Genomic DNA, 27,622 nt, shown 5'->3' on the forward strand with positions numbered 1-27,622 from the left:
AGGAGTTGAACTCAATGATCCCCATGGGTCCCTTCCAACTCAGGATATGCTATGATTCTAAGGAAACGAGCATGACTTCTGTGACTTCTGTGCCTCGGAAGGATGTTAGGCAGCTCCACAAGTTTCTACTTGTGCCACCTTCGAGCAGGAAAATAGTTCGGCATCCCTGGGATCTGCTCCTTTGCTTTGATAAGAGCTGTACGCGAGGTTACGTGTTCCAGCTGCTTTCCTGACTCTCAGGCACGACCACCAGGAGGTCAGAATACATCCGAGAAGCAAGATGAGCGCATTTCCTCTCCGTCCTCCGTGCCCTCGGTACGAAACCATCTGGGAAGCTGATGGGGGGAGCCGAGGGGTAGCTCAGACTGCTCGCTGCCTCCCGCCGGAGGATGGCTGGGCTCCTAGGGCTGGCGGGGGTGGTTTGAAGGAGGAGAGAGACAACAAACCAAAGAGCGGAGGGCGCCCGCTCGGGCCGGGCTGGGCTGGGCGGGCTCCTGCCCCTCTCCGAGCGGAGCCGCCGCCGCCCCGACAGCGCCGGTGTGCGGGGACCGCCCCGGGAGCGGCGGCCGAGCCCGCCCGGCCCGGTGAGTGTCGTGCGGGGACCCGGGGGTCCGGGGGGTGCAGCCCGGGGGGACGAGGGGTGCCAGGGGGTGGGGAAGGGCCGTGCCGGGCTGCCCGCAGCGGGTCGCGCTGCTGTGATCGCCCCCCGGCTTCTCCTTACGGAGTAACTTTTGCCTTTAGCTCGTTTTGCGCGCCTAAGCGGCTCCTCTCGGTGGGTACCGGGACACCGGCAGGATCGGGCCCCTGAGGCAGCTTGCTGCGCCCACCAAAGTTTCTGCAGAGCTTTCGGCATCTCTGTCCCTGCAGCCCAGGCGGGAGCCGAGCGCGGGGGGCAGGAGGTGCCCGCTCCCAGGGCCCCGGGAGCGGCGGGAGAGCGGCCAAAGCCCTTGGGAGGAGCGCGGGGGGACCCTCTGCGGGACCGAGCCCGAGGGACCCCTCGGCCACCTCTCTTGGCTGGGGACACAGCCCGTGGGGTCCTCGGGCCAGCGCTGACCTCGGGCATGTGCAGTCCGTGCAGAACGCATCGCTGAGCTTTGCTGCGTGTTCAGTGTTACACGGCGTGGGCTTAAAACTTCCTTGTCGTTCTTCTGAGTTACACTACGTCTCACTAACGAGCACAGAGAGAAGGACTGATGTTTTCAGTAAGCCGAAGGAGGGATATTTTCAGTAGAACTGCTCTTCTTTTGTGTGGGCATGTTTTTGAAAGTGGCCAGCATGTGTTTGTAGCTCAAACCAGAGTGAGCCAGGACTGGGATACTAGAAGTCATGGGCTGTAAAACTGACATGCAGAAACAGAGCCTTAATGGCCCTTGCATCTCCAACTTGGCAATCTGCCACTGAAGCAGTTCTCTTGGGAAATGGCATACTGAAATCCTTCAGGAAAACAGGACACGTTGCTATTGGTATCTGTTATGTGGTTGGGCAAGATGAGCAGCAGCCGTCTCTCTAGGCGAACATTACTATTAACATGTTTTTAATGAGTACTGTAAGCCTAACCCATACTCAGCACATCTCCTTCAGGCACCAGTGTTTGCCATGAGCTGCCAGGCAAGGACGTGAGCTGCCATGAAAGCAGCACTTGGACAGGAGAGCCACTGTAGTGTAGGATGCCTTGGTTTGCAAGGTTTTTTGGTTCGGTTTGGTGATGATAATTCTCCTCTGCAGCTCTGACTAAAGTGATTCTATCTACCTTCATAGGTATCTGCTTTTAAGAACCGTTTCTTCTTAATATATGTGAAAGGTGCTCTCTCAGTCCTTAAGGAAAAGCAGAGCATAGAAATTAGGAGTGGAAACTTCAAGCCTTCTCTTCTCTTCCACAATAGACGCTTCGTGCTGCTCCCACGTGGGAAATGCACACACGTGCATTAAGTGTGATTGCCACAGATGTGGAGGGAGGTGAATTGATGTGCCAAAGGTCAGAGAGCCAGTGTCAGTACTGGATCAGCCCGAGGATTTCTTGGCTCTCAGCTGGTAGATGACATTCTTTGTTTTGATGACTTGGGTGTACAGGACTCAGTGGTCTGTGTTTACACCAGTGGCATCTGCAAGGAAGAAGAGACCTGTGCACACCAAAGGCGTTGTACCTGTTTATCAAGAGCTCGGGCAGTGGCCCCTCCCCACCTAACTGTCTTCCTCTTTTTGTTGCTTGAAGCATTACAATCTACTAAGAACAACCTTTCTTTTTTTTCACACTACCCTCTCTGTCTCAAGTCAGACTAAATAGCCCTGGTCAGGGGTTGGGGAACTTCGTTGTTCTGAGTAATTGTTTCAGGCCATCTGATGACTAGGGCCACCAAAAGCTGCATGTCTGCTCCCCTTTTGGTTTTTTATTGGTTCTATGCATGGCATTAAGGGTTTTTGTGTGTTTCTGCATGGTGTCTCAGAAGGATGCCAGTGCTTGTGATTCTTTTTACATGGCAGTGAGTAACAGGAGAAGGGAATCTGATGTGCAGAAACCTAACACTGGTGTTCCACAAGCTGATCTAACTGATTTCTGCTTTTTTGTTTAAGAAAAGCTGTATGTTTTTCAAAGGGACGGTTTCAGGCTGCCATTTGCAACTATCTACCTGCTGACTGTTGTTCTCTTGTTTCAGTGTCTTGGAACTTGCTTGCAAAGTAATTAACACACCATGATATCAGGAAACACACTTAATGGGTTGTATTGTGGTGTACTTTCTTTTTTTTTTTTTTTTTGGCTCATAGCTTAAATTAGTTCCCTGAGTGCAATAGGTACACAGCAAAAGGGGTGGTTTATTTTTCTCAGTTGCATTGTTTTCTTCTGACACATCTGCATCCCCTCTAAAACAAATATCCTGGCAAAATTTAAGCTAAATTTAGCCTCTGTTGACAAGATGAACATTAAGAAGCAGTATATGAACCCCATGAAGAGTCTGCGTGAGTCTCCCAGCTGTCCTGTCCAGCACACTCTGCTCTGCAGAATTGCAATTGCAATCCATAGCAATGGTGTGATGGAAAAGGAAGCTGAAAAAAAGCTTCTGGCTTGTCCATTTAGGTCCCCTTTAAAATGGACTGTTGGGTGGGCCAGCTCTTTCTCTCCCAAGTGTAATTACAATCCATTTATACCGGGGAAAAAGCAGGTTTGCTGCCAGGCGGCATACTTTCCATCAGCACATGTAATTGCTGGGTGGTGGAGAGAGGTAGAGACTCTGGTTTTCAGGCTGGAGGGAGCGTGACCAGGGTGTGCAGTGGGCAGCATTGTCGTGTGCCCAACCATGAATTCCAGGTTTTACAGGGATGTGAGCTCAGCTGTGTAAGCAAAACCTCCTGCCTGTTCACTCCTCAGCGTGGGCAATAGGCAGGGAGGCAGGTAGCCAAGCTTTAAGCAGCCTCAGGAACGGAGAGCTGGCCTGGGGTGCAGCTGCAGCAGGACTCTTTTTTTAACTTGTTTGTACTTACACACACGTGTGGGCCATAAGAAGTTGGCTGAGCCAACCTTGACCAGCAGTTCAGCAAAACAAACAGGTTTTACTGCCATGACCTGAAGGCCAGAGTAGCTGCTGAGCTTCACTAGAGCAGGGGCAGCTTTGATTTCTGTCATGGAGAGGAGGCTCTCATATAGGGCTGACTCAAAACAAACACTCTGCTGTGTTGCTCCATCTTCCTCATGGAAGCAGTGTTAAGGCACACGCAAGACAAGGAGGTGATCCAAGACAATATGGCTTCACTAGGGGCAAATCATACCTGACAGGTCTGGTGGCCTTCTGTGATGGAGTGGCTGCAACATTTGGCAAGGGAAGACTGACCAGTCATCTACCTAAAATTGTGTAAGACCTTTGGCATGGTTCCACATGATATCCTGATCTCCAGAGTGGAGAGATGTGGATTGGAAATGTTGACTGTTTGGTGGATAAGGATTTAGCTGGGTAGATGCAACCAGGGAGTTGTTGTTAATGGCTCTCTGTCCAGGTGGAGGCTGGTGATGTCTTTCAGGGCTCTGTCTTGGGACTGGTGCTCTTTTATGTCTTTATCAGTGACATAGTGAGATCAAATGCACCCTCAGCAAGTTTGCAGATGACACAAAGCTGAGCAGTGCAGTTGACACAACAGAGAGAAGGGATGTCATCCAGAGGGACCTGGACAAGTCTGGGAGGTGGGCCCACAATAATTTCGTGCAACTGCACTTCTACCAAGTGCAAGGTGCTGTACCTAGGTCAGGGCAATCCCAGATATGAGGACAGACTGGGAGAAGAACTCATTGAGAGCAACCCTGCAGAGGAGGACTTGGGGGTTCTCATGAATGAAAGGCTGTACATGACTCAGCAATGCGCACTTGAAGCCCAGAAAGCCAAATGTGTCCTGATCTGCATCCAGAGCAGCATGGCCAGCAGGTTGAGGGAGGGCTTGTTCCCCTCTACTCTACTCTTATGAGACTCCACCTGCCACATCCAGTTCTGGGGTCCTCAGTACAGGAAGGTACATCAAACTGTTGGAACAGGTCCAAAGGAGGTCACAAAGATGATCATGGGGCTGGAGCACCTCTCCAATGAAGTCAGACTGAGAGAGTTGAGGCTGTTCAGCCTGGAGGTTCCAGAGAGACTTCATTGCAGTGTTCTAGTACTTAAAAGGGGCTTACAAAAAGGTAGAGCAACTTTTCACATGGACAAAAAGTCATAGGACAAGGGGGAACAGTTTTAAACTAAAAGAGGAGAGACTTAGATTAGATGTTAGGAAATTTTTTGCTTAGAAGATGGTGAGGCACTGGAACAGGTTGCCCAACAAAACTGTGATTGCCCCACCCCTGAAAGTGTCCAAGGCCAGGCTGGATGGGACTTTGAGCTACATGGTCCAGTGGGTGGCATCCCTGCTTATGGCAGGGGAGTTGGAACTTCACACTCTCTAAGGTCCCTTCCAGCTGAAACCATTCTGTGACTCTGTGACTGCCTCAAAGAGAGTGAGACAAGGTTTGTGCTGGTATGTGAGGGTGCACAACAGGCACACCCACTGCTGAGAAGGACCTGCTTGTAACTGGCCTTAGACCACCCCCTAAGGTTCAGTCAAGGTCTCTCCAACATCTATACACTTATAGTTGAGGGAGACCCTGACTTAAACTCTCTCTTTTGAGATTTAAAAATTATTTTAACAAGTGAGGTTGTGCAATTCCCATAGCAGCAGTACCCACACAGCACTTCATAGTTTCTTTTCTCCAAGCAGAAGCACCTGCTGCACCTTACTGACCCTGAGCCACCATGAGACCAGGCGTTGCTGGCCCTGAGGGCTTACAAACATCCACTAGGATATTGTGAAGGTACAGTGCAAATCCAGACCTTTGGGGTTTGGGGTGTCTTGCTCCTGTGTTTGGCAGTCTGTGCTGCTGCTGGTAGTGTCATGGCACTGGTTGAGTAGAGGCACCTGCAGCCCTGCAAGCTGGGAGGGCAGGGCAGGGCAGAACAGAGCCCATTTGCTCAATCTGGCCTCTAAGAAGACAGAGAGAAGTGAAACTGTACACACGGTCTGGTCAAAGCAGGTACGTGGGAGGAGGGAGGCTAAGTGAAGGGGCTCCAAAGAACAAGGTTGCATCAACCTAATATCGAACCCTTAAAGTACCCAGCTCCAAAGCCCAGCTCAGCCCACACTGATCATGATTTCATCAGGCTTTGGATGACAGTTGGAAGGTTTGAAGTGGTGGTAGCAGCTGGAAATGAGGGTGGTGGATACCTGCTCCCCAGCCCATTGTGCACCTGGGTAATATCTCTTTTATCTACCTGCAACCAACTTGTCAGGTCCTCTCCTCCCTTTGGTTGGGGGACTTTGTTTTTTTCCTGTTGCATGTAAAATTTCTTCACTTCTCTCTCCTAAAATATGGTAGTTTGTCTTTTGTGGTTCAGTGTTTCACATCTTCCTGTCTGCTCTTAGACTTATTTCCTGTCTCTTCTGTATTTTCTGTTTCTCCCATTAGCTCTCTAAACCCAGCTCCCCGAGCAAGTATTTCTACCTTACAAGCTGCTTACAGCAGCCAGATGCCTTTTCTAGACAAACCAATCCCAGACAAAACTGTCCCAGCCCTTGCACTTATGCAGTTGCTAATTTGACCCTAATCCATTTTAAAAGGAGAGGGTTGGTGGGTGATGGTGGAGTCAGAGGAGGGAGGTCCTTACTTACCAACATGTCTGCAAGGCTGACAGACCTACAGTGTGATCTGCACACTTTCCCATGGGAGAAGCAGCATTTTAACTCTCCCCTGATCACTTCAAACTGATTATTTCTGGTCTCTTGAGCTTTTATGATAATTTTATTAGGTAAGGGGGTGAGTTAATCTCTTTTTTAATCAGTTCCTAGTTTAGATAACTGCATTATATACCCAACTGCTGCCTGAACTTCCTCATTCATTCACTTTGTGTTTTGCAGACTTCCTGGCTGTGCTTCAGCAGTGGGTGACTGAATATAGTCTTCTCTGCATCACGGCAGTAGTAGTAATGTGAAGCCTAATGAGCACCTGCAAAGCTGTGTAGCAGGTAAGTGCTCCAGGAGTCATTCTTCCTTCCAGATTTGATGTGATTTAAGAAAGCATCTTGATGGGCTCTCACTAGGAGATCTTGAGCCTTGCAGCAGAAATGCTGAAAGGAGATTGGTGTGGCTCATATTTTAGTAAATGTTCCCAACAGCGGGGTTCAGACAGCTTCTTGCAAAGAAAAAGTAGCAGTGTTATGAAAGTTTAGTTTGGAAATGGCTTCGGTGTAGAAGATCAGTGTTAAAAGCCTCTCTCTTTTGGACTTTCAGTATAAAATTGTTTTTATCTCACTGCTTGGTACGGTTGGGATCTAGTCAGAGAGTGATGGCAAAAGAGAACCAACAGGTCCAAAACTTTGCCGACATCAGTTACTGCTGCATTTTCTGTTGTGCAGGAGAACTTGCCAGAGGTACCTCACCCAGACTGGGCAAGTACTAGATCCCCACTCTTCCAGGTGTTAGAGAGAGAGCAAAGGCATGGAAGTGTGTGGACTGCCTCCTGGTGATCCTGGGTGACAGCAGAGGCAGCCAGATTGAAGGGAAATAAGCCACAAGCCAGCAATGTGTAGAGTTTTCCTGTTTGTATCAAAACACCTGAAAACATGCTGAAAGGAGAACTGCTGGGTGAAACCAAGATGTCTGGTACTGCTGCTCTGCGAGTGTGTGACAGGAGGCTCTGCAGGTACCAGTGGTGGGAAGGAAAGAACTGGAGCTGATGACAGAGGGAGCCGCCAGAGCAGCAGTCCTGGCTGCCACAATGTCCTGCTTTGGCTCCAAGTACCTGTTAGTTCATGTTCTCCCCATGATTTTTTTCTTTTATTTATTCTGGATCGGTGTTGGGTGGTGTCTGTCCCTTTTTTCCCATCGCAGAGTTCAAACGGCTGCTCTGCTCTAGCAAAGCTCAACTCACAGCGTTCCCTGGCATGCTCCTCCAGCCCTGATCAAAGCTGTGAGAGCTGGCCCATTGCCATTCTCCTGTGTGTAAATGAAGCTCTTTCTCTTTCTCCTTTCCCTTCACCATCTTTCATTATTATCCCTCTTCCAGAGGCAGGTTTTTCTGGCTGATCTAGCACATTATTTGTATCAGCGATATTTGCCTCAAGGCAGAGATGCTTTTTCAGCATTTGTAGGGAAAGCATCTGATCCATCCCACTGCCATGCTTAGAAAAACCAGGCATGGTGTTGGCAGGGATGAGGACCATTGCAGCCAACTGTTGCAGAATTTAAGCCCTGTTAGGTACAGCCTCTGACTCATATGGTTATTCTGGTTGCCTGGCAAAGGAAAACTGTTACTGTTCCTTCACTTTCAAAACCAGGGGGAAGAGCACGTAGAGAAGGTTCTTGTGTCTGATCAGTTGTAAGGTGTCAGCTGAGCCACCTGTGTAACCAACTCATCTTTCTCTGGATTGCCTCAAGGGATGGTGGGCACCGTCAGTTGAAAAGACAGAGTTTGTGGCCAAACCCAAATGAAAACAATGTAAATTGGCTTCAGAGCGCCTTGCTTTCAGTTCTTCCAAATTGCAGAGGATTTGGTGACTTATGATGAGCACCTGATGAGGAGTGGGAGCAAATGGCTCCCACGATGTCTGCAGGGAGGTGAGTAGTTCCCTAAGACAAGATACCGCCTGCCTGTGCCAGAATCCCAGCAGGGATCCAAAACAACTTGTTTTGGAGAAAGCACATGCAGTGATAAGGAGACTTTCCTACAGGTAGGGGCAGTTAAGCAGTAGTCTAAACTGCCTTGGGAGGCAGAGATTCACTGGAAGTTTTTCAGAACAAAGTAGATAGAGACTTGCCAGAAACCATCCAGGCACAGTGTAGGCCATGCGTAGGCAGAGGGAAGAAACTGTATTGCTTTTCCAGACCTCTTTTTTCCCTATTTTTTAAGTTCTTTTCTGTTAACACGTACCAGAGGCAGAGCTACGGAGATGTTCTCAAGCTTAAAAAGTGGTGCTTGATATACACACTGTAGTGCTTCCCAGAGGGGCTTGGTCTTGTGTATCTTTGTCCAGAATGCTTAGATCATAGTTTATTTCCTCCTGGATGTTCAGGTACCTTACTGCTGCTGGTTTCAGAGGAGAGTTTGATTCTTAAAGGCCTCTGGGGATTTAGCATCCAAATACTTGAAAATGTGAGGGAAAATACTTGAATTTCAGCAGCACAGACATTTCTGCACTGCAGATTGCAAGTCATTCGTGGTAAGTGAAGATGACTCTTATCTTTTTCTTCCAGTCAAGTGGGGGCAAGGATGACAGGGATGTCTTCATCTTTATTTTGGGTAGCTGAAATCCACCAGCTGAGCCTCCCCTACTGTGACACACAGTGACATAAGTTATCAGCACACTAGGTGACATAAGGACATAGAGCTGTACTGCAGTCCTACCTAGTGAGCTGGCTATGCTCAGTCTAAGTATCATGGCCACTCTCTTCTGCTGCCAAAGTCAAAAGATGGTCTAAAGGTGCTTGGATGATGTGTCCCACCTCCCTGTTGACCCATAGCTGCATCGTGCTCTTGGATTAGGTGCAGGGTTATGATCTCATGCTCTGAAGGAGTTACAGGAAAAAATGTCAATTGAGAGGAACATGTTTGTGTAGTAAGTCATCCACAACACGTGCTCTCAGCTCAGCCTTGTATTTGCTGCTAGTCCTGGATACTTTCAGTCTCCCATGTGAAGCTGGAAGCTGTCTTTACTCCTTGCTAAGCTCCCTGCCTGCTGCAGCAGAGGGGATTTTTGTGCCTATGAGCAGGGGCCCCACAGCTATGACTCACAGTTCCCATTACGTGGTAACTTAGCCTTTAAGTGTGCAGAGAGGCTGTTCCTTGGCTTTCAAACAAAGCCTTCCTTTGTTGTGCTTATGTTATAAAGGAAGCAAGCTATGTGTTCACCCCACATCCCAAATGAAAACCACGTGGCTTCACAGCCTTAGTATGTGTGTTCGATAATTCTGTTACAGCAGTGCAAGTTGCATTGCTCTTACCCTGTTGAGCGTTTTCAGAGTTTTTCTTCCCAAAATTCAGTTTACAAATTCTTCAAGGAAAGAAAGAGCTTAGAGATGTTTCCTTTTGCTGGTAAGAAAAGGGGACTGAGCAAAGAGCACATGAAAATTATTAAATATGGGTACATGTGGCAATAGGCTGGTGTCTGAGTCATTCCCTGGGGTGAAAATGGCTCTGAGTTGGTGGCCATGGGTGTTGAAAGGATGAGCTTCATGTAAATATTGCACGGAAGTGGGGCAGTTTGTTTTCTTGTATGACTTTGCTTTCTTCTGCTGCTTTTTATTTATTCAAACTCATTTTGAAAAGCAGGGTTAGCCAGCAGTACTCTGCAGCCAACATATTTGTGTGTGTGCGTCTGTCTTGGCAGTTTTTAAGTTTATGAGTAGTGAGCCAGGACTGGGATTACTGCTTCCCAAAGCATTTGTCTTGTTTCTCCTGATCTTTTCTAGAGTCACCAGGTAATAAAATTCTTCCTGCAGAGGCTGCCTGCAATGCAAAATGCCTCCGCTTAGATCAGGGAGTCATCCTAGTGGAAGTCAAAGAAATGGGGCAATGCAGTAAAAGTGCTGTTTCTTGTTCTCTCTTCCTTCCACACCCTCTACCCATCCCTGCAGGGGCTTTCACAGTCTTTTGGGATGGGGGTTTTTTATTATTATTTTAATTTTATTTAAGGAACTATATTGTGTTTTACAAAAAAAGCTGGGATGTTAGGCAATGGAATAAAGCATTGCTTTTCATTTCTGTGGTGACATTTTGGCTACAATAGCCAGCTTTTAAATACAGTTCCTCTCCAGTTGTTTGAATACAAACAGCAGTAACTAGTTAGCAAAACAATAGTGCAGTATCACACAAATCTTCAATCCCAGTCAGTGTTTTTGAGTCCTGTTTAAGCAGGTCCTTGGGCCTGCAGGTCTCCTGACTGTCACCAAGTCAAAACTGTGATGGAGTAGAAGATCTCAGATCAGCCAAATTCCCAGCCTGCAATGACCATTTCTTTTTGCCGTGTTTTTGTTCAGCGTCTCAGTGTGGAATTGTCTGGCAACTACTGTGCTTTCTACTGTCTGTAATATATAAGTGTTCCTTGTTCCATGACTGAAATGGAACTTCGTAGTTTCACATGTAAAATGTAATCATTCTGCAAGTCATGTCTGAGCCATGCCAATATCCACATGTGCTTTTCCTAGATGTGCTGGAGTGGCATATCTCTGCTGGGAAATCAACTTTCTGATGTTTTCACCAACTATTATAATACCAAAGTGTCTCAGTGGATGTGCAATGTACAGTTAAGCTGGATGTGTAAGGATGCAGAGCATGTGCTTACCTTAGGGATAGGAGAGCCAGAGTAGCCACTGCCTGATTTGGCAACACTGATGTGGGTTCTTTCCTCCTTGGTGAGAATTAAGTGGGGGAAAGGAGGGCAGATTTGAAGAAACATCTTGGCAATTGAACCCTTTTGTGTTCTCATCACCTTTCCCTGCGGTGACTGCCAGACGGCTCAGTGAGCCATGGCTGCCTGCACGTGCAGGGAGATGTTGTGTGGCTGAGGGGGGGACAGCCAGAGTGGGTCCCAGCGTGAGCATCAGGTGGAGGCCAGAGAGCATCTGTGCAGTGACATTGCTCCATACCTCGTGGTTGACACTATCAGGCTTTTGGTAAAGCACTAGGGGTGTTGTGTCCATCTGTGCTGATGAAAGATTGTGCAAGGGAATGACCAACTATTGCCTGGGCTCCCATCAGGTTACGTTTGAGGGGGAGGTAAGGGTGGTAAGTTAACTTTTTTTTCTTTGTGTGTGTCTTTTCTCCTCCTAAAAAAAAAAAAATTAAAAAAATCAAACCCAAAACCAGCAAAACCCACAAAAGTTCTGTCTGCTCCAGTTGTTTTCCTCACAGTTAACAAACAAAATTTATTTGGCTTAAAAAGCCAAGCTGTTCCTGGCCATGATCCTACTACAACAGCTCAGTACGTGGGTGGGAGCCATATACACACTTCCTACCTTTCCTCTCCTGCCTCCCCTGCTGCCAACACTATGTTCCAATTTGTGAAATCCCTTCTTAGTCCTACGAGGGGGAACCCAAGGCACTACACAGATGGCCCATGTGCTTCTTGCTGACAAGAGCTGATCTGGCTTGCACAGTCAAAAAGCAAAAAAATACATGCAGGCAATGGTCAGGATGCTGAGTAACACACTCCTCATGCTCTTAGCTTTGTCTCCTGGTCTCCATGGGCACCTCCTCTTGGGTCCACCTTTGCAGTGAGTAAACAGTGAGTGATCTGGGGGCATGACCTGGCTCTGTGTTTGTTTATTAGTTGTTACAGCTGCCTTTAATGATGGCTGCTGGCTTTGGGGCTGGAAGAGGGAGCCAGAATCATGTTTGCTTTACTGGCATGATATCTGTATGCACTGAGAAATAATGACTTAGAAATGGCCACATAAATCTCCACTTGCTGATGAAACTGAAATTTTAACATGTGCCACATCTGTGGGTTTTGGAAAAGAGACCTAGAAGGCAAATAGCTCCCCCTGAACCAGAAAGAAAACTTTGTACTGTGTAGGCTTTGGAGTAAGGGAGACCATGGGATTTTATGGCAATATCTCATAAATGCATCTGTGTGCAGCGAAAACTGACGCAGGAGGGGAGGACCTCTGAACATCCTGAGGGGTACTTCAAGAAGAAAAGAAACAATCTGTGCTTTTACCCACAGTGGTCACTGGAATGTTAGGGCTTCAAACTGCAGCAAGGGAGAATTAATGAGGCCTGAGAAATAGCTTCTTGATGGTAAAGGTAATGAATAACTGAAAGACAGGAGAAAGAATCCCTGTCTTTCCTAAGGCAAGTCAAGCAGTGCTCTGCCTGAAGAGATGCTGACAAAATCACTCCTCGTTTGGACCTGGGGCTGCATGGCAGTGTCTGCTTCCAGAGCACTGTCAGTGCCACTGACTGCTTATCTATTCCCTGAATCCGCCTGTCCATGGGAAGGAAGGGCTATCTAGTCCTGCACACAGGATGAGCATCAGCATTTCCTTGGAAATACCTGATCCGGTGACCCCCAGGAGGAAAATATTGCTTCCGACAGTCCACAGCAGACCTGTTGGGCAGGATGTCCGACTCTGGCTGTGCGACTGACCCTGTTGGCATTGCAGCAGGCCTGGGACAGGATGTCCACGGGTGTCACAAAAGGCTAACATGTTCTCAATCAAACTGCAAAACAATAGCTATCAGGCAAGTGGCCTTGTCCAACTGCTATGCTGTGGCCAGCAGCTAATCTGGGGTGGGGCTTCCAGGCATGGTTTGGAAGGCAGTTGCTTGGCCATACCTGACTTTTGTAGTCCTGGGCAGGCCAGCTGGCTTGTTCTGGTTTCAGACGTGGTTGTGTTACCAGTCTCAACACCCAGGCCTCTGCACTTCATGTATTGGTGTATTTGGTCCTTCCCCACTTGCAGCTTTGGTAGAGAGCCAAAGACAGAGCCCAATCCCACCTGTCTGTGCTGAACCAGCTGCAATTGTGCTGGCAACTGGAATTCGGTACTTTGTCTGTAGTACTAATTTAATGCTCAAAAAACAAATCAGAACATGAGTTATTGCTGCTGTGGCTGGCACTGCTCTGTCCCATCCGGCAGCTCATCACACCAACATCCTGCACACAGCTTAATTCATAGCAGGGGAAAGAACAGCACAAGTTGGTGCTGCTCAGGCTCCATACTGGATTCTTTACTGCCTGATTGTCTTGGCTGGGCTGTGTGTGCTGCAGCTGACTGTGTGCTCAAGAGATGGGAGAGCAGGAGCCTCTCCTGGCTACCCTGTGCTGTATGATCTCTGGGTGGGCTGTGCTGGGTGCTGTCACAGCTGAGGGCAGAGTGGGAAGTGTGTGTGGGGGTGTCTTTATGGCTCTCTATAGGTCTGGGACACTTCCTCACTGCAGCAGTGGGGTCTTTGTCCTGGAGGATAGAAGCCAGCTGAGGAACCTCATCTAAGTGCCTGGGCTCTTGCTGCCTGTGCCAGGTGAAAGCTGGGCAGGGTGACATGTGCTGGTGTGTATGCTGTGGTGTGGGAGGGATAGACCGCTGCAATAGACCCTTAGTCATCCTGGGGTGTGTTTCAGTATGTGGAAGTGCTCATCTTGGCTCTCAGGGCCCTCCAGCTGCCCGAGGATCCCGAGCCTCCCCAGATAATACTTCTGCAGTAAAAATGGTCTGAGAGCAAGACAGGTTTCAGTGAAGTCCTGCCAAAATCAATTCCTCGAATCCTGTGAAAGCTCAGGTCAAACCGGGAGAGCAGAGCGTTGACCTGAAAGTGATGAGGGCAGGAACCTCAGGGGCTGGGAAGGAGACCAAAGCTTAGATTACTTTAGTCTCTCCTGAATTTGGAGGAGAGCCTTCAGCAGAAGTTTCTGGTATCCCAAGTAAGTGATCAGACTACAAGAGCATAGACATGAGCTCTCTTTTTAAAATATTTGCATATAAATTAAAACATGAAAATTTTCTCATTCTTTTCAGTGCAAAAGAGGCAAAATTTGAACAACAAATTTCCAACAACTAATGGGAAGGACCAGTCTGGTATCTTTACAAGGGTATTGCTTTCTCTAGTGGTACCTTTGTCTTTTTCTTTGAACAGCCAACCAGCACATATCTATTCCTGAGGCTTTACATGCAGCAGCTGGAAGGAAAACTGCACTGACCACCTGTCCTGAGCCAGAAAAGGCCTTTTGACTGCTCTGTAAATGTTGATAGGGAGATGGTGGAAAAACAGCAAGCAGTATGCTATGAGGATGTCTAAGTGCATCTTTCTAAGTTTTTGGCAGGAACCATAATACTGACATATATCTCTGGAGTTCCCAATTCTCTACCATTGTGCATGTGTCTTACAAATCAGAGCTTGTAGTCCCCACTAAGAAAAAACATTTCTTTCAGTGGCAGCTGGACATAGCTCTGAATACCTGCAGAGGTGGGAACAGTATCTGCAGATTGGAGAAGGACATAGTGTGTTACTAAGAGCTTTCAGCACACTTTTATTCTTGACTAGATCTTCAAAAATGCAGCAGGAACATTTTCAGACTATACACTCAAAGGCCAAAAGGCAAGTTTTTTTACTGTTTTATAGCAAGAGGAGGAATCGTGGAGCTCCCAGAAGCTGAGCCATGAGGGAGTATGTCTGGGCTGGATGAAACCCCTCAGACTGAGGTTCACACCTTCCCAGTTAGAAAGTCCCAGTTGCAGGTTAGTGGCTGGTTTGAGCTATTAATCTCTCCAGGCAAAACAAGTATCAGAGTCCTTTCCAAGCCTCAAGGACCTTTCCAGTGAGAGTGTCAGAAATTGTATTTGTTCCCATGAAATTTCTGGTTTCAAAAATTTGGCAGCTTTCAATAAAGAAAACCTCCCAACCAGCTGTAGTTTCTATCATCTCTTTGAAATGCCTCTTTTCTTGCAGCCTACCAAAGCAAAACACAATGTGGCAGCCACCTATTCACTGCCTTTTGTGTCAGCCCAATCGCAGGAAGCAATCGAGTGTGTCGTAAATGATGTCTTGGCGTGTTCCAGTGCATTACTGAACCACATTCAGTGGCTTGACTTAGGGTTTTCTAATTTAAGAATCAAAGCTTCAGCCCACTCCTATCTGGTTTATTGCTGAACACTGGCCAGAGCATGTTTTGCTTCCCAGGATGCAAAATGTAAGGGAATAAAAACCCTGAAAAAAATCTGTATGGGAACTCTCGAGTAAAGAAAGGAGTAGCTTATGAAAATGTTCTCCCATGTCTTCAGAGGACATGGAGGGTTATCTGAGCTCAGAGCATATGAGCAGCCTACAGAGGCAAGTTGCAAGCTGCCATTTAAATCCCCTGAGCAGGAGGTAAAAGGGTCTGAAGGTCCAAGAGTGTGAGGAAGGCTTGGGTACATCAGATATTGAGCACATTTTAGCTGGAATGGACAGGACAGTGTTATGACTTTAAGTATCATCATCTCTGTGAAGGACTTTGTTGCTCATGCAGGGAAATCCCCTGTGGCAGGGTGGCTGGTGGGAAGGGGGAGCACACATTGCCACAAGGCAGCAGCTATCTCAGGTTGCTCCACACAAACCCCATATGAACTCTGTGATGTACCCAGGTGAGGAGGATGTCTTCAAGGCAGAAACTGCAGGTAGAGCTGCTGCCTGGTTGTGTGAAGGCTTCTTCATGTGCTGCTTCCCTTTCCTTACACCACACTGTCTGTAACTGTGCTCCAGGCGAGCAGGTGAGCCAAACATCACCAAGTGGTGCAGCAAAGAGCTTTCAGATCAGCTAGTGAGAGAGCTGGCCTCCTTCTGCTTGTGGCTTCATGGCACCAACCTGAACTGCATGATACCAGTGCCATCTTTCCCCTTCCTCTCTTGAGGCTCTCTGCATCATCCAGGACCTCCTGTAGGGCTGGTCACAATTCTCCAAGTGGGAAGACTGCTTCAGGCTTGAAAGGATGAGGCCTAACCTACCTGGGAGCTGCAGGTGGAGGGCTGCAGGTGCTCTTGGTGGAGCCTTTGAACATACCAAGTGCTGTAGGATGTAGCTGATTGTTGTTTCTAATCGGACAGCAGAGAGATCAGCTGCTTTTATCTCCCTGAGCCCTCACTCCCCAGCTGGAGAGTGGCATGGTGTCTGCCCCCTCACTTCCCAGGCTTGTTCAGAGCGGTCATTAACCTTAAAATTGGTGAAGCCCCTAGCCATTGAAACAGTGAGCGCCATAGAAAAGTCTGGAAGAAAACTAGTTCTGGTGCCAGAGGCAGGTTTGAACAAGTACCATCACATACTGGACAGTGAGCAGAGACAGAGCTTTGCATCAAGACAGCAAGGCTTCACATATCCTAGCCCTTCTCACTTTCTCAAGCAGCTTTCCTTGGTCTTGCTGCTCCTTTCTCTGTTTTGTGCCCACAGGAGCACAACAGGTGGGGTTTCTGCATTCTCAACTGCTTCAGGGAGGGCTAGTTTGGCTGCTGGCAGGGCTGGCCTGCCTGTGATGCAGCAAGGACCACAGCACCCTCCCTCAGGGGGTCTTTGGAGCCCTGGGACTGCCACAAGAGGGTCTGCAGCAGGTAGGTGGACATAAGTCTGTTACTGAGTTTGGACGTTGTCCGTACTTTAAACGGGGAAAAAAATAGCAGGGTGAGAAATTTGGAAAAGGCTGAAGAGTGCTTTGAGAACTTGCTGTTTAAAAACTTATGAATACCTTTTTTTTTCCCCCATACTTGAAGTGTTGCTAAATTTGATGCGTAGATTAAAAAAATGCTGTTTCTCAACCTTAGTCTCCAGCTTGGAAACATTTGGACTCACTCCCTCTTCCCCACACAAAAGCTGTCTCAGCCAGAGCAGGCATAAATATTTTTATCAGGCTTAAATAGCTTGGGCTGAAGTTAAAAGCAATGGAAAAGAGCGACCTTTGTTATGGGGAAAGCTGGAGCCCTGTAGCAGGCAGTGCTACTGGTTTCACCTGTATTATTGAGTCTTTCCATATTAGCCAGGAAAGCTGGATGTGATGAGATGTGGGAACGCTCTGCCCATACCACCCTTACTGCTGCCAAGGCCAGGCTCCACTGACCTTGGTCACTGAGTATCATTAATCTTAAGCCTTAACCGAGGTTAATGTTTGGCTTCATTTTCTGGTAAGAATAGCTACAGTAGCAAAAGGGCAGTTTTGACCAGGAGAACTTCCTGTGTTCAGGCTGAAAACAGACGTGCCTCTTGCAAATTCATGTGATCTGAAGATTTTGTCACTTCCAGTTTTCATAGTGGCTCTCTTCCAGAGTTTGATGCCTGTAGAATTTGCTGGGGCAAGAGATGTGTGTGTGCTTCCTAACGTACTCTCCTGCAAAATCAGCTGGGGTAGCTTAGAATGTCAGTGACATGGAGTGAATTCAGCTGAGCCAGCCAGTGATGGACTTGAGGATGCCAGGTCTAACTCCTTCTGCTACCAGAAGGGACAGGTAACTTGTGGAAGTGGTGTGCCCATGGGCAGCTGGGCATGAGAAAGTCTTGAAGGCTACAAGATCCCAGGGAAGCTGACTTCTTTTAGCCTTATGCATCTAAGAAGTAACCTGGTAACAGTAAAACATTCCATCCACAGGGACAGAGGTCTAGCAGGGCAATGCAGCAATGTCATCCTGGTCAAGACTACAAGAAGGAGGCACCTGGCCCCTGGCCATGTTATTTTTAAGCTTGGAAAGCACATGTGGTCTGCGAGAGCGTAGCACTAAGGAAAGGAACTCACCAGCACTTCCTGCCCTGCCCCGGCAAACTGATAAAGCCCTTTCCAATGCAGGGTGACCACAGTTTATTTTTAAAATGTGCCCAGGCGTTGAGCTCACAGAATAACTGGAACACCCAGATTTGGGCATTAATTCAGCTTTAATTCATTGCCTGATGAATTAAAGAGTTAATGTAAATGTAAAAAGGACAAGACAGGCCCACAAACCATCTCCAGAGAAATGACTGCATAAAAACATTTTATCTGTGCATGTGCATGGGTTCTAAAGAAAGGGAGTTGGTAGATGTTGCACAGGGAGGGGCACGTAGCATTATCCTGAGCACCGTGTGAATTTTCTTGATGCTTGGACAATGCATCTCAATCCTGTTCCCTTCCCTTGTTATTCCAGTCCCAGCCCTCTCATAAGCAGAGATAATTGCATACAGTTCCCATATACAGTAAATACTCACATGGAGGAAATCTGGGTTCCTGCAATCAGAAGCCAACAGTTTGTTGCGTAGTTACGATAACAAGGTCCACTGGGATGGATCTATCTTTATTGTGTGCCCTGTGGAGGCATAAATGAGATTGCCAGAGATGTTCTCCTTGCCCAGATGCTGGGACAGCAGGATTGCTGTGAACCAAAATATGCGGAGTTCAGGCCTGCAAGGAGCTATTGCAGGGGGAAAGAATTACAACCCTCAGCTCCCGGAGCACAGAGCACCTCACCATCTCTTGGCTTTCTGTGAGAGAGCCTCATTCCCACATTTGTTAGGAATGAGATTACTATTTCTGGTCTGATTGATTAGGTATTTTATTGATAGCCTTATTTCTGTAAAAACCCTTCTCTCTCAAACACACTTTTGAGGGATTAAAGCAACTGTTAAAATTTCTTCTTTCTGCTGAAAGAAGAAATATCCCTGCTTGTCAGCTTTGTTCTTCTGGTCTTCCTGTGCTGGGACTGAGGAGTGATGTTGCCAGAAGGAGGGACTGGTGAGCTCTCTACATCACAGCAGTGGGTGACAACTTCAGGTTGTACTGCCCTGGGCAGGCACTTGGGCTCTTGATAGCGATGCCAGCCCTCCAGAAACAGAAATACCACCTGGGAGGAAACAGCCCAAGCACCATCTGGCCCAGCCTTCTGTGAGGTCTTGTCAGGACCAGACAGATACCCCAGCAATGGGACCATGTTCTAGAAAGTTGAGAATTAAATTCTTTCATCATGAGTCCCATGGCACAGAAAGGTTTAATAAATGTGAGGTTTGAGCAGCAGAGCCAAATAACCACACAAAACCACTCCAAAACACAGTAGTGGGCTCAGTCATGCCAAGGGCCTGTGCAAGGCTGCTGGCACATGGCTGGTGTGTTCCTCACAGCAATGCTGAGGGCACTTCCAATGGGAGTGAGCTGGCTGCAAGCACAGCTGTTAAGGGAGTGTTTGGGGGAGATGGCTTACATCAAAGCCGTGGTGTTTACTAATGTCTTCCACAGTAGTGTAGTAAGCACCAAAAATAAACAACCTGATGCTTTTAAAACCACTTGGCTAAAGGAAACCCTTTCCAGTTTAACAGTGTCTCTGTCTCTGCCCTTTCTCTTGGGACCATGATCATGAAGCATCCCGGGGGGCAGAAGGGTTTGCCACAGCCTGATCCTGATGGTGTTGAAAGGCAGGAAAAGCTTTGCTTGTAGTGCCTTTTTAGAAGCACAAAACCATGCAGGCTTGTTCCCACGCAGGTGCACATCACCAGCACTGGCAGTGAAGGTTAGCTGTGATCCAAGCAGGCTGTGTGGGTTCCCAGACATGCTTAACATGGAAGGTAGTCAGGACAGCCCTGCCTATGCCATTGCCACATCTGCAACATCAGCCTTATATTGAGGAAAAGCAGTGCTCATCTCCAGTCCTGCTTGCTTACCTGGCGAGGTCCTTCCTGCTTCTTTCCCTTTCTGTCCCAGGAATTTTAAAGGGGGGGAAGGAGGATGGACATGCCCTCCCACATTGCCCCAGCAGCATCACAGTTGGTTGACAGGAGCTAGTGCCTTCACAGTTCTGTTCTGCGAAGATCACTTGATAAGAGCCACTTTCATTCTCACCAAAAGCTCACCTAAAGCCTCTTCAGGAAGTTGGTTGATAACTTGCAGAAACACCGTGCACTCAGGAGCTTCTAGACTCAAGCATTTTTTTTCAGGGCTAGAAAGGATGTCAAAGTTTTTATTCCAGTGAGAAGTTTCTTTCTTTTTTTTCTTACTTAAGGGAATATGCTCTGAATAATGGGTCATTCTACCTTTCTTTCTCTTCCAGGGAAGGAACTGCCATGCCTGTGGGAATCTTCCGGGTGTGCCTACTGGTGATTACAGCTATCGTCAACCACCCGCTCTTCTTCCCTAAGGAGAATGGCACCGTCCCCGAGAACACGGAAGAAATCATCCAGAAGATGAAGGAGCGGGAGGAGAGCCTTCGGCTGGAACAGTTGCGCTTGGAGCAGGAGATTGCAGACCAGGAAGCCACACAGAAGGCTCTGGAAAAGGCTGCATTGGTAGTGGAGGAAACCAAAGAGGAAAAGGTCCGATGGGATATGTGGACTGCCCTTTCCATGATCATCTTCCTGCTGATCGAGCTCTGGAGGCAGGATTTCCAGGAAGGGAATTGGCAGGACATAGGAGGAGAAGAGGATGACATGGCTGTCCTGGGGAAAGCATTTAAAGGAGTAGCCTTCCCTAACAAGGCCGTCTTGGCCAGCTTTTATGAGAGGCGCATCCTGGGCACCACCGGAGACATGGCCAGGATGCGGGAGATGGTGGAAGGCTTTGCAGATGACCTGCTGGAGGCCTTGAGGAGTGTTTGTAACCGGGATGCTGACATGGAAGTGGAGGATTGCATGGGTGTGGGGAGCATGTATGAGAACTGGAGAGTGCGTAAACCTTTCGTCTGTGATCTGATAGTGCCTTTTGCCCCTCCGGAGCCATACTGCTTCCGCTGCCAGACCTGGTGCTCTGGGGACTCTTTTCCCCCAGATGAACAAGGTTATGGCACTATCAAGGTGTGCAGGGCAGATGAGGATGTGACAGGTTGCATCTGTGACAAGACTAAACTAGGGGAAGATATGCTGTGCCTCCTCCATAGCCAAGTCAGTACTACCAGGCCCAGCAGTGAGATGGAAGACCTCCTGTGCTTCAAAAATACTCAATATCTGGATGCCGATCAAGTCATGAAGTGGTTCCAGATTGCTGTCACCAAGGCCTGGAACAGAATCTCCCACAAGTACGAATTTGACCTTTCCTTCAGCCTCCTGGACTCGCCAGGAGCCCTGAAGATAAAATTTAGATCAGGGAAATCAATTGCCTTCAACCTCACCCCTGTGGTGCAGTATGAAAACTCCGATGTTTACTTCATCTCCCATTTCCCTCGGAGCAGCCTGGCAGGAGATGTCCCCTCCAGCACTCACTGGTTTCTCACCTTCGCAGTCTATGAGAGGAGATTCATCCATCTGGTCTCCAAAACACTGCCTGCCAATGCCTGCCATGTCAGCTGCCTGCAGATCCTCTCCTTCCTCCATGGGAAGCAATGCAGCCTCACAGGTCCAAGCGGGCTCACCAACTACCACCTGAAGACAGTGATGCTGCATCTCCTGCAGGCACGTCCCAGTCAGGACTGGGCCCCAGAGAAGTTGGAGGCTCGTCTACAGGACATGCTGAAATTCCTGGAGAAATGTTTGCATGAAAAGAAGCTCTACCACTTCTTCATTGGCAATGGGAAGGTACCAGCAGAGCTGGGTTTCCCCATCGTGTTTCAGAGGGCTGAGCCTCTCAACCTTTTCCGTCCCTTTGTGCTACGCAGGGACGTTTACAGGAAGACAGTGGACACATTCCACGAGATGCTCAGGAACATGTCTGCACTAATAAATGAGTACACAGTGCACATTCCCCTTGCACACACCAATGGGATCCGTAAGGAATCCCTTTAACCAAAGCCAAACTCTAAGCACAAATCCAGAGGGCAACTTTCTGAAGCCTCCAGGAGAGAACTGACTTTGCCAGTACAGCTTCTTCTCTGCAGCTGAACCAGTCCTGGGCCATGGTTCCTGCAGAGAGGGAGAGGCAAGGCAAGGAGAATAGGTAGAAACTGGAAGATGTGGTATTGAAGTAGGTTTCTGCTCCACTGCTGTGCTGGCTCAGTTTTACGCAGCTAGGAATATATTTTTCTATTGTGCCTCAGTTATGCTGCAGTGGTGGTTGAGGAACAAATACAACTAATTTATTCAGATACCTGCAATGCAGACAGTGGTGGTGGGCGATGGTGGCCAAGTACTTCATTTCTTTTGGAAGGAGGAGATAAGAAAAGGGTGGAGGAATCAGAGACAGGATCTCGGGATCAAAGGAGCCTGTCTGCTCACAGACAAGAGGAGCTCTGCGACCGACCAAGGGAAGTGCAACATAAGACTTCATGCTTGTGTGGAGAGGAGGAGGGTCATGCACAAGATCTGGACTGGATGGAGATCCCTAAATCAACCACAGCTTCAAAGGGACTTGCAGCGGTAGTTTAAATGGCTTGTCCTGTCCTTCAAAAACACCCTGCGTGCTGCACGTTTCATCTCCAGTGGAAGGATGTAGCAGGGTGCAGGGTCTGTGTCTTCAGACTATTTCATTCGAGTCTTCCATGGTAACATAGCTAGTGGTTTATATTCCTGGCCATTTTCTATGGATAAATGGACAGGAATCTTTTTTACCTTAGATAAAAGAAACATCACTGTTGATGTTTATTTTGGTTTATTGGTTTGTTTTCCTTACCTTGGTGCAGTAAGGCTGAGAACAGCCAAGAAAGGAAAATGGGGGTTGAACTACATGATCTTTTGAGGTCCCTTCCTACCCAAACTATTCTAATTCTATGACTGCTGTAGGTTTTGCTTTCATAAAAGAAGCAGTTCTCCAAAATTATCCTGTAATGAAGCCAATCTCAGCAATCTGGTAGCAGGAGTGAACAACCACCCTCCAAATGAGAGGGCATCTCCCTGCATGGTTTTAATGAGGCCAAGGCCAGCAGGATCACTCTGAGTCAGGAGGAGGAGAAGGAAGGGATGAAAAAGGTGCACATGTACCAGAGCTTGGCAGTGCTGTCTCTGCAACTCCCTTGTGATCAGTGTTGTATGCCTTCTGCTCCACATACACAGGCATATAGGGTCTCCTCAATCTTTTTAAAGACTGCTGCTCTGATGAGGCTCTGAGGAGCTGCTGCTTGCAGACTGTAATTTGCTGAGCTGGGAGTGTGAAGGATTAGTGAGCTGCTGCAGGCTTTCAAGCCAGGGGAGAGTCTTGTGGCATATGCTAAAAAAACCCCAAACAACATAGAAATGGAGGTGACTGAAATCCCTCAGGAATCAGTATGTTTGCTGTGCCAGTGGGCTGCCCAACCCCAGCAAGGTGGCTTTGCTAGAGGAGAGGGCTCAGGAGACCCTCACCCTCTTCAGTGTGCTTTGTGCAGGGTCCAAACCAGGGCCTCAGTGCAGATTTGCTTTGTGCTGGTCACAGAAGCCTGGGTTCCAGTGCTAAGGGGCCTTTGCTGTCATTTTCTTACACTAGAATTTCCTGCAAAGTTTTACACTAGGGTTTCTCCGAATCCTGTCTTACAAGGGATGATCTTACCACATTCCACAGGTCCCTTTTTATCAATCCTCTCTTATCATATCAGATATAAGATTTAATCCTGTATCACTACTGGAGACAGCATACAGCATGAAGCTTATTATCCAGCCTGTTGATAAGCAAACTCTCCATAGTCGTGCCTTCTCCCCCTTTTCCTGCTAAAAAACATTTCACCACTTCATTGATGTCTGCTCTTCTCTGTCCCACCACCAGTGACGGACACTTTATCACAAAGGCAGAGAAAGCTTTTCCTGTCTCCACACCTGGTTTGTAAGGAAGCACAGGTGGGGACAGGGAACTCTTTGCTCAAATCGCTGCCTCTCTTGGCTTTTATTATCATGGCTATTGGGTAGTCAAGTGATACCTCTGAGCAGAAAGTAAGGGGTAGGTAGGAAGTAAAATGAGAGAGGAGAGTCTGGTGAGTAGTGCCAATAGGAAAGAGTCTTGGATCATCAGAACCTTGGAGATGAGTGCCTGGGATGGGAGACTGCCAGGGCTGGCAGAGAGGGCTGGACTAATTGCTAACGCTAACGAGTGCTGTAAGCCCCTGGCTTTCACTAGTAGAGCCAAGCAAGCCTTCCCCAGTTGGAAAGAGAGCAGGAGCAGTCTCAGGGGACACGATAAGCAGGTAGTGACAAGCAGAGGTACAGGGAGGGTAGGTCCTAATACTGGAGGCTGGAGGCTGCATTGGAAGCTGTGTAAGTTGTTTGCAAACCCAAGCAATTTGCCATTTTTACCTGCCCTGGTTTACTGCACAGTGCCTGTAGCAGATCCAGCTTTGCATGGGCTGGTGGCAGGCAGGTCATGCTGAAGAAGTTGTGGTTGGAGTTGCTTCTAAATGTGTTCCTAGCCCAGCCAGAGAGAAATAAAAATTTCTCTGCTGTTTCCTGTCAGGAGTCTAAATTTAGACTGTCCAAAGAACAGAAACAAATTTGTGACCCAGGTCTCTCAGGAAATGACATTCAGGGTTGAAAAATAACTTTTATATAAGGTTGAGCAGGGGGAGCATGAGAAGAAAAGGCTGTTGAACAGAATAAGGTAACTCCCCTATTAAAATGTCAGAACAAAGCTTTGCAATGCCAGTCCTACGGGCCTGTAAACGAGCCCAGACTTGTCTTTACACAGCTCGAAGCACTGCTGCTCAGACTCAAAGGGAACCTAAACTGATAAGTGGATTAAGTCTTTTGTTCTTTGTTTTCTGTACTTGGGTGCCTGTTCTCTCTTACGCCCAAACTGACCCTGAAGTGTTCTCATGGGGTTTAGTTGAACCCAAGCTGGAGCTGAACCAATGAATTTGTGGATTTGATTCCACTGAAAGAAATTACTTGGCTTAATTTTCCTACATAAATATGCTCATTTTGCCCTGAGCACCTTTTAAGAGGTCTGTTCTGTGCATTTGAGCTGTGAGGAAACCCACACATACCTGTCTGGGGGGAAAAAGTGGTTTGTGATTATAAGCTGTGCTCCAAGGAGCCTCAGGGCTGAGATCTTCCTTGTCAGCCATATACCAGAGGTATAGAAGTGTCCCATCAGAGGAGATGTGGGTACACAGCGTTTCTTTGGATCAGACCTCTGCAGTGGTACAAGGAGGCTGTGATGTGAAGCACATCATTCCTTGGACTTCCTTGTCTGTCCTGTATTAAATCTTTGCCCATCAAGTACTAGCCCTATCAGTAAAAGCCCACATTTCACAAAAAAGGTTTATAAAACAGTTCGGCTCCATCAGCTGTCAGGCAGTAAAAATGCCCTAAAACATTTTAATGTTGCCCATGTGTAGTTCTGCCTTGACTGAAATCTGGGTGGGCATTCATAGGAAGCAGCTTTAAAGGATGGAGGTAGAAATGAGAGTTTGTGGTTTAAAGTGGAAAATGTTCTTTTAAAACCAAACTGCATATGACATAAACACACAACATGTCTTTGGCAATGCCTTCATCTCTGTAAGACATTCTAGGGAAGGGTAAATGGCCTGTCCTGCACCCCTTCCTTGTGTCTCAGTACTGTTCTTGCTATTTGCTAACTGGGTGAATTCAACAGATGAACTCCTAGTGCCTTCTGCTGCTTTCCAACCACTCCCTCCACCCTCAACTTGTGGTTTTAATATTTTATTATAGGCTCTGTCAAAGTAATGGAATTAGTGGTGGCTTGATAGCAGCCACTGATCTACAACATAGCCTCAGGAGCCATTTGCCTTTAAGAAATGGGCTAAGGTTATTGCTGTTCAGGAGCTGAATGTCTTCTAAGGGGAGCTGTTGTGTGTTCACTCTTTGCTATGTGGCAGCCACAGAATACGGCTTTTCTCTCTCCAAGTTGCTCTATATACAGGTCTTAGAGGGGTATAAAGATGTATTTTAGCAAAAGGATCCAAAGGTTTATCCAGTATTCAAGCAGCAGGATTTGGTGCTTGTTCACCAGACATTTTTAATGCAAAGCCTTTGCAATGTTTTCTCTGTGGTGAAGAAATAAGACTTTATGCACCTGTAGCAACTTTGCTGCTGACCATTGAGGGGTTGGCTCTCATAGGAGCCTACTGAGTAAACAGCTTTATTTATTACTTGTCTTTTTTTAGGATGGGGGGGTCTGTGTGTAATACGTTAGCTCAGAAGCAAAACTGTAGTATGGCAATGCAGCTGAGATGGGCAATAACACCAGAACTCTCCAAATTAAGGTCTTCCTTGATTGACAATGCTGTACTTAAACTGCTGCTTTTATAGCAGGACACTGTTGGATTTGTATAGGTCTTCTCATGCAGCTTTATTTATAATAAAGTCTTGTACAAAATCTAAATTAGTGTGAAGTCTCTTTTGTTTCCAGCTCCCTCAAAAATGCTTCTAACAGAGCAGAAGGATAGAGTGGGGGTATTTCCAGTGTGATACTAGCACAGTAAGCCCAGCATCAAGAATCCCTGCGATTCCTGACCAACTGTAGAAATAGCTCCAGAATAAATTGCAATGTGAATATAAAGTGGAATAGCTATTCCAAAATAATGCCAGGGTTGTCAGTCTTCTTGAGAATATGAATCCACAAGAATTCAAAATAATTATTCTGAATACATCTGCACAAAAATACCCTTTCATGGCAAGTTCTAAATAACACTGGTAGATGTTGCCCTTTTTGGCTGAACCAGAAATCTCCTGAGTTTCCAGTTTAGCTAGAGGAATCCTCTTTATCTTTTTGTTTTATGGGTATCCAGAGCCAAGTTGCAGCAACCACCCACCACCATTTAATCTCCTGCTTAAAACCTTTGCCTGCTTAAAGGAACGGCACATCCTTGTTAATATTCCATTGTGCTCTGGCTCTGGAAGCAAACCCAAAGCTAGTTATTAATTCATATAATAAAAACACCACTATTTCCTTGGCGACATGCCTTCCAGCCCCACAGAATGCTCTGCATACCTTTAATAACTCTGCCTGCCAGTGACCACTGAGGCTGAATCAGCACTGAGAAGCAGCTGGCTTAAAAACTGCAGCACAAATCTACCTAGACAGGAGTTAAAATTTCCCAGGGTCAACCACACACACTGAGGTAAAGGGAATTCTGTAGTACAGGATCATAAGCAGTCTTGGTTGTTTTAGTGCAACTTTGTTATTGAAAAAGACAAAACAAAAATAAACCTACCATGCTTCAAAGCTGTCTGACAAGCTCAGCAACATTTTCTCCACTAAGCTGTCCATTTCCTACAGCATTTTTTTTTCTTTGTCTCATTTACTGCTTCCTTGTTGCTAACAGAAGAGGTAACATCACTATAAAATCCATTTTCAGAAGGACAACTAGCAGATTTTTGGTCCATGCCATGACAATTATTACAGTATTATCTGTCATAGAGTAGGCAGAGCAGAGAGAGCCAGCCACTAGAGATTGTTTTTAGGCCTCCTAGGAGTGAAACAGTTTTACTCTAGGCTTCTTGTGTTTTCCTTCTTTTCAGGCTTTTTTAAAAGCCCTCTTTGCAATGTGTTGGCTTTCATCAGAAGTCTAGCAGCCTAGAGCTTTGTCATACAATTATGTCTATACTACAGTCCAGAAATGTGGAAATGTGCTTCCTGCACCTGTAGACAATATTCTTAGAGATGGACAAAAGCTCCTGAGGTAACAACCACCCTGCAGCTCAAACCTTAAATGCGTGCATCACACACTCAGACATGCTTGGTTGGTGTGTAAAGTCACTGTCCTGGGATGTCCTTCACTCCTTGAGCAAAGGGACAGATCATCCCAAGCTTGGCTAATGAGCACATGAACTTCAACTGAGAGCAAACC

At 47.2% G+C, this 27,622-nt stretch overlaps 1 protein-coding gene across 6 annotated transcripts; it reads left to right on the forward strand.

Annotated features, from left to right (window-relative positions):
* Positions 1-26,144, forward strand: ITPRIP (inositol 1,4,5-trisphosphate receptor interacting protein). 6 transcript variants are annotated; one of them, XM_051799778.1, is made up of 4 exons: positions 1-315; positions 5,233-5,326; positions 6,427-6,533; positions 20,033-26,144. In XM_051799778.1, the coding sequence occupies exon 4, from the start codon at positions 20,046-20,048 to the stop codon at positions 21,693-21,695; it is 1,650 nt and encodes a 549-aa protein (XP_051655738.1). In that variant the 5' UTR covers positions 1-315; positions 5,233-5,326; positions 6,427-6,533; positions 20,033-20,045; the 3' UTR covers positions 21,696-26,144. The 6 variants fall into 6 exon arrangements, with proteins under 6 accessions (XP_051655738.1, XP_051655742.1, XP_051655740.1 ...); XM_051799780.1 differs by lacking the exon at positions 1-315 and adding an exon at positions 331-584; XM_051799781.1 differs by lacking the exon at positions 1-315 and adding an exon at positions 8,580-8,726 and having other exon boundaries at positions 4,755-5,326.
* The last annotated feature ends 1,478 nt before the right edge of the window (positions 26,145-27,622 follow it).

The sequence above is a fragment of the Manacus candei genome, unplaced genomic scaffold (assembly GCF_025592945.1).
Source record: "Manacus candei isolate 608988 ecotype Guabito, Panama unplaced genomic scaffold, ASM2559294v1 h1tg000050l, whole genome shotgun sequence".
Classification (NCBI taxonomy): Eukaryota; Metazoa; Chordata; class Aves; order Passeriformes; family Pipridae; genus Manacus; species Manacus candei.

Bases quoted from the DNA above. Each gene is read 5' to 3' on its own strand.
- ITPRIP (XM_051799778.1), top strand. From the start codon at position 20,046: ATGCCTGTGGGAATCTTCCGGGTGTGCCTACTGGTGATTACAGCTATC.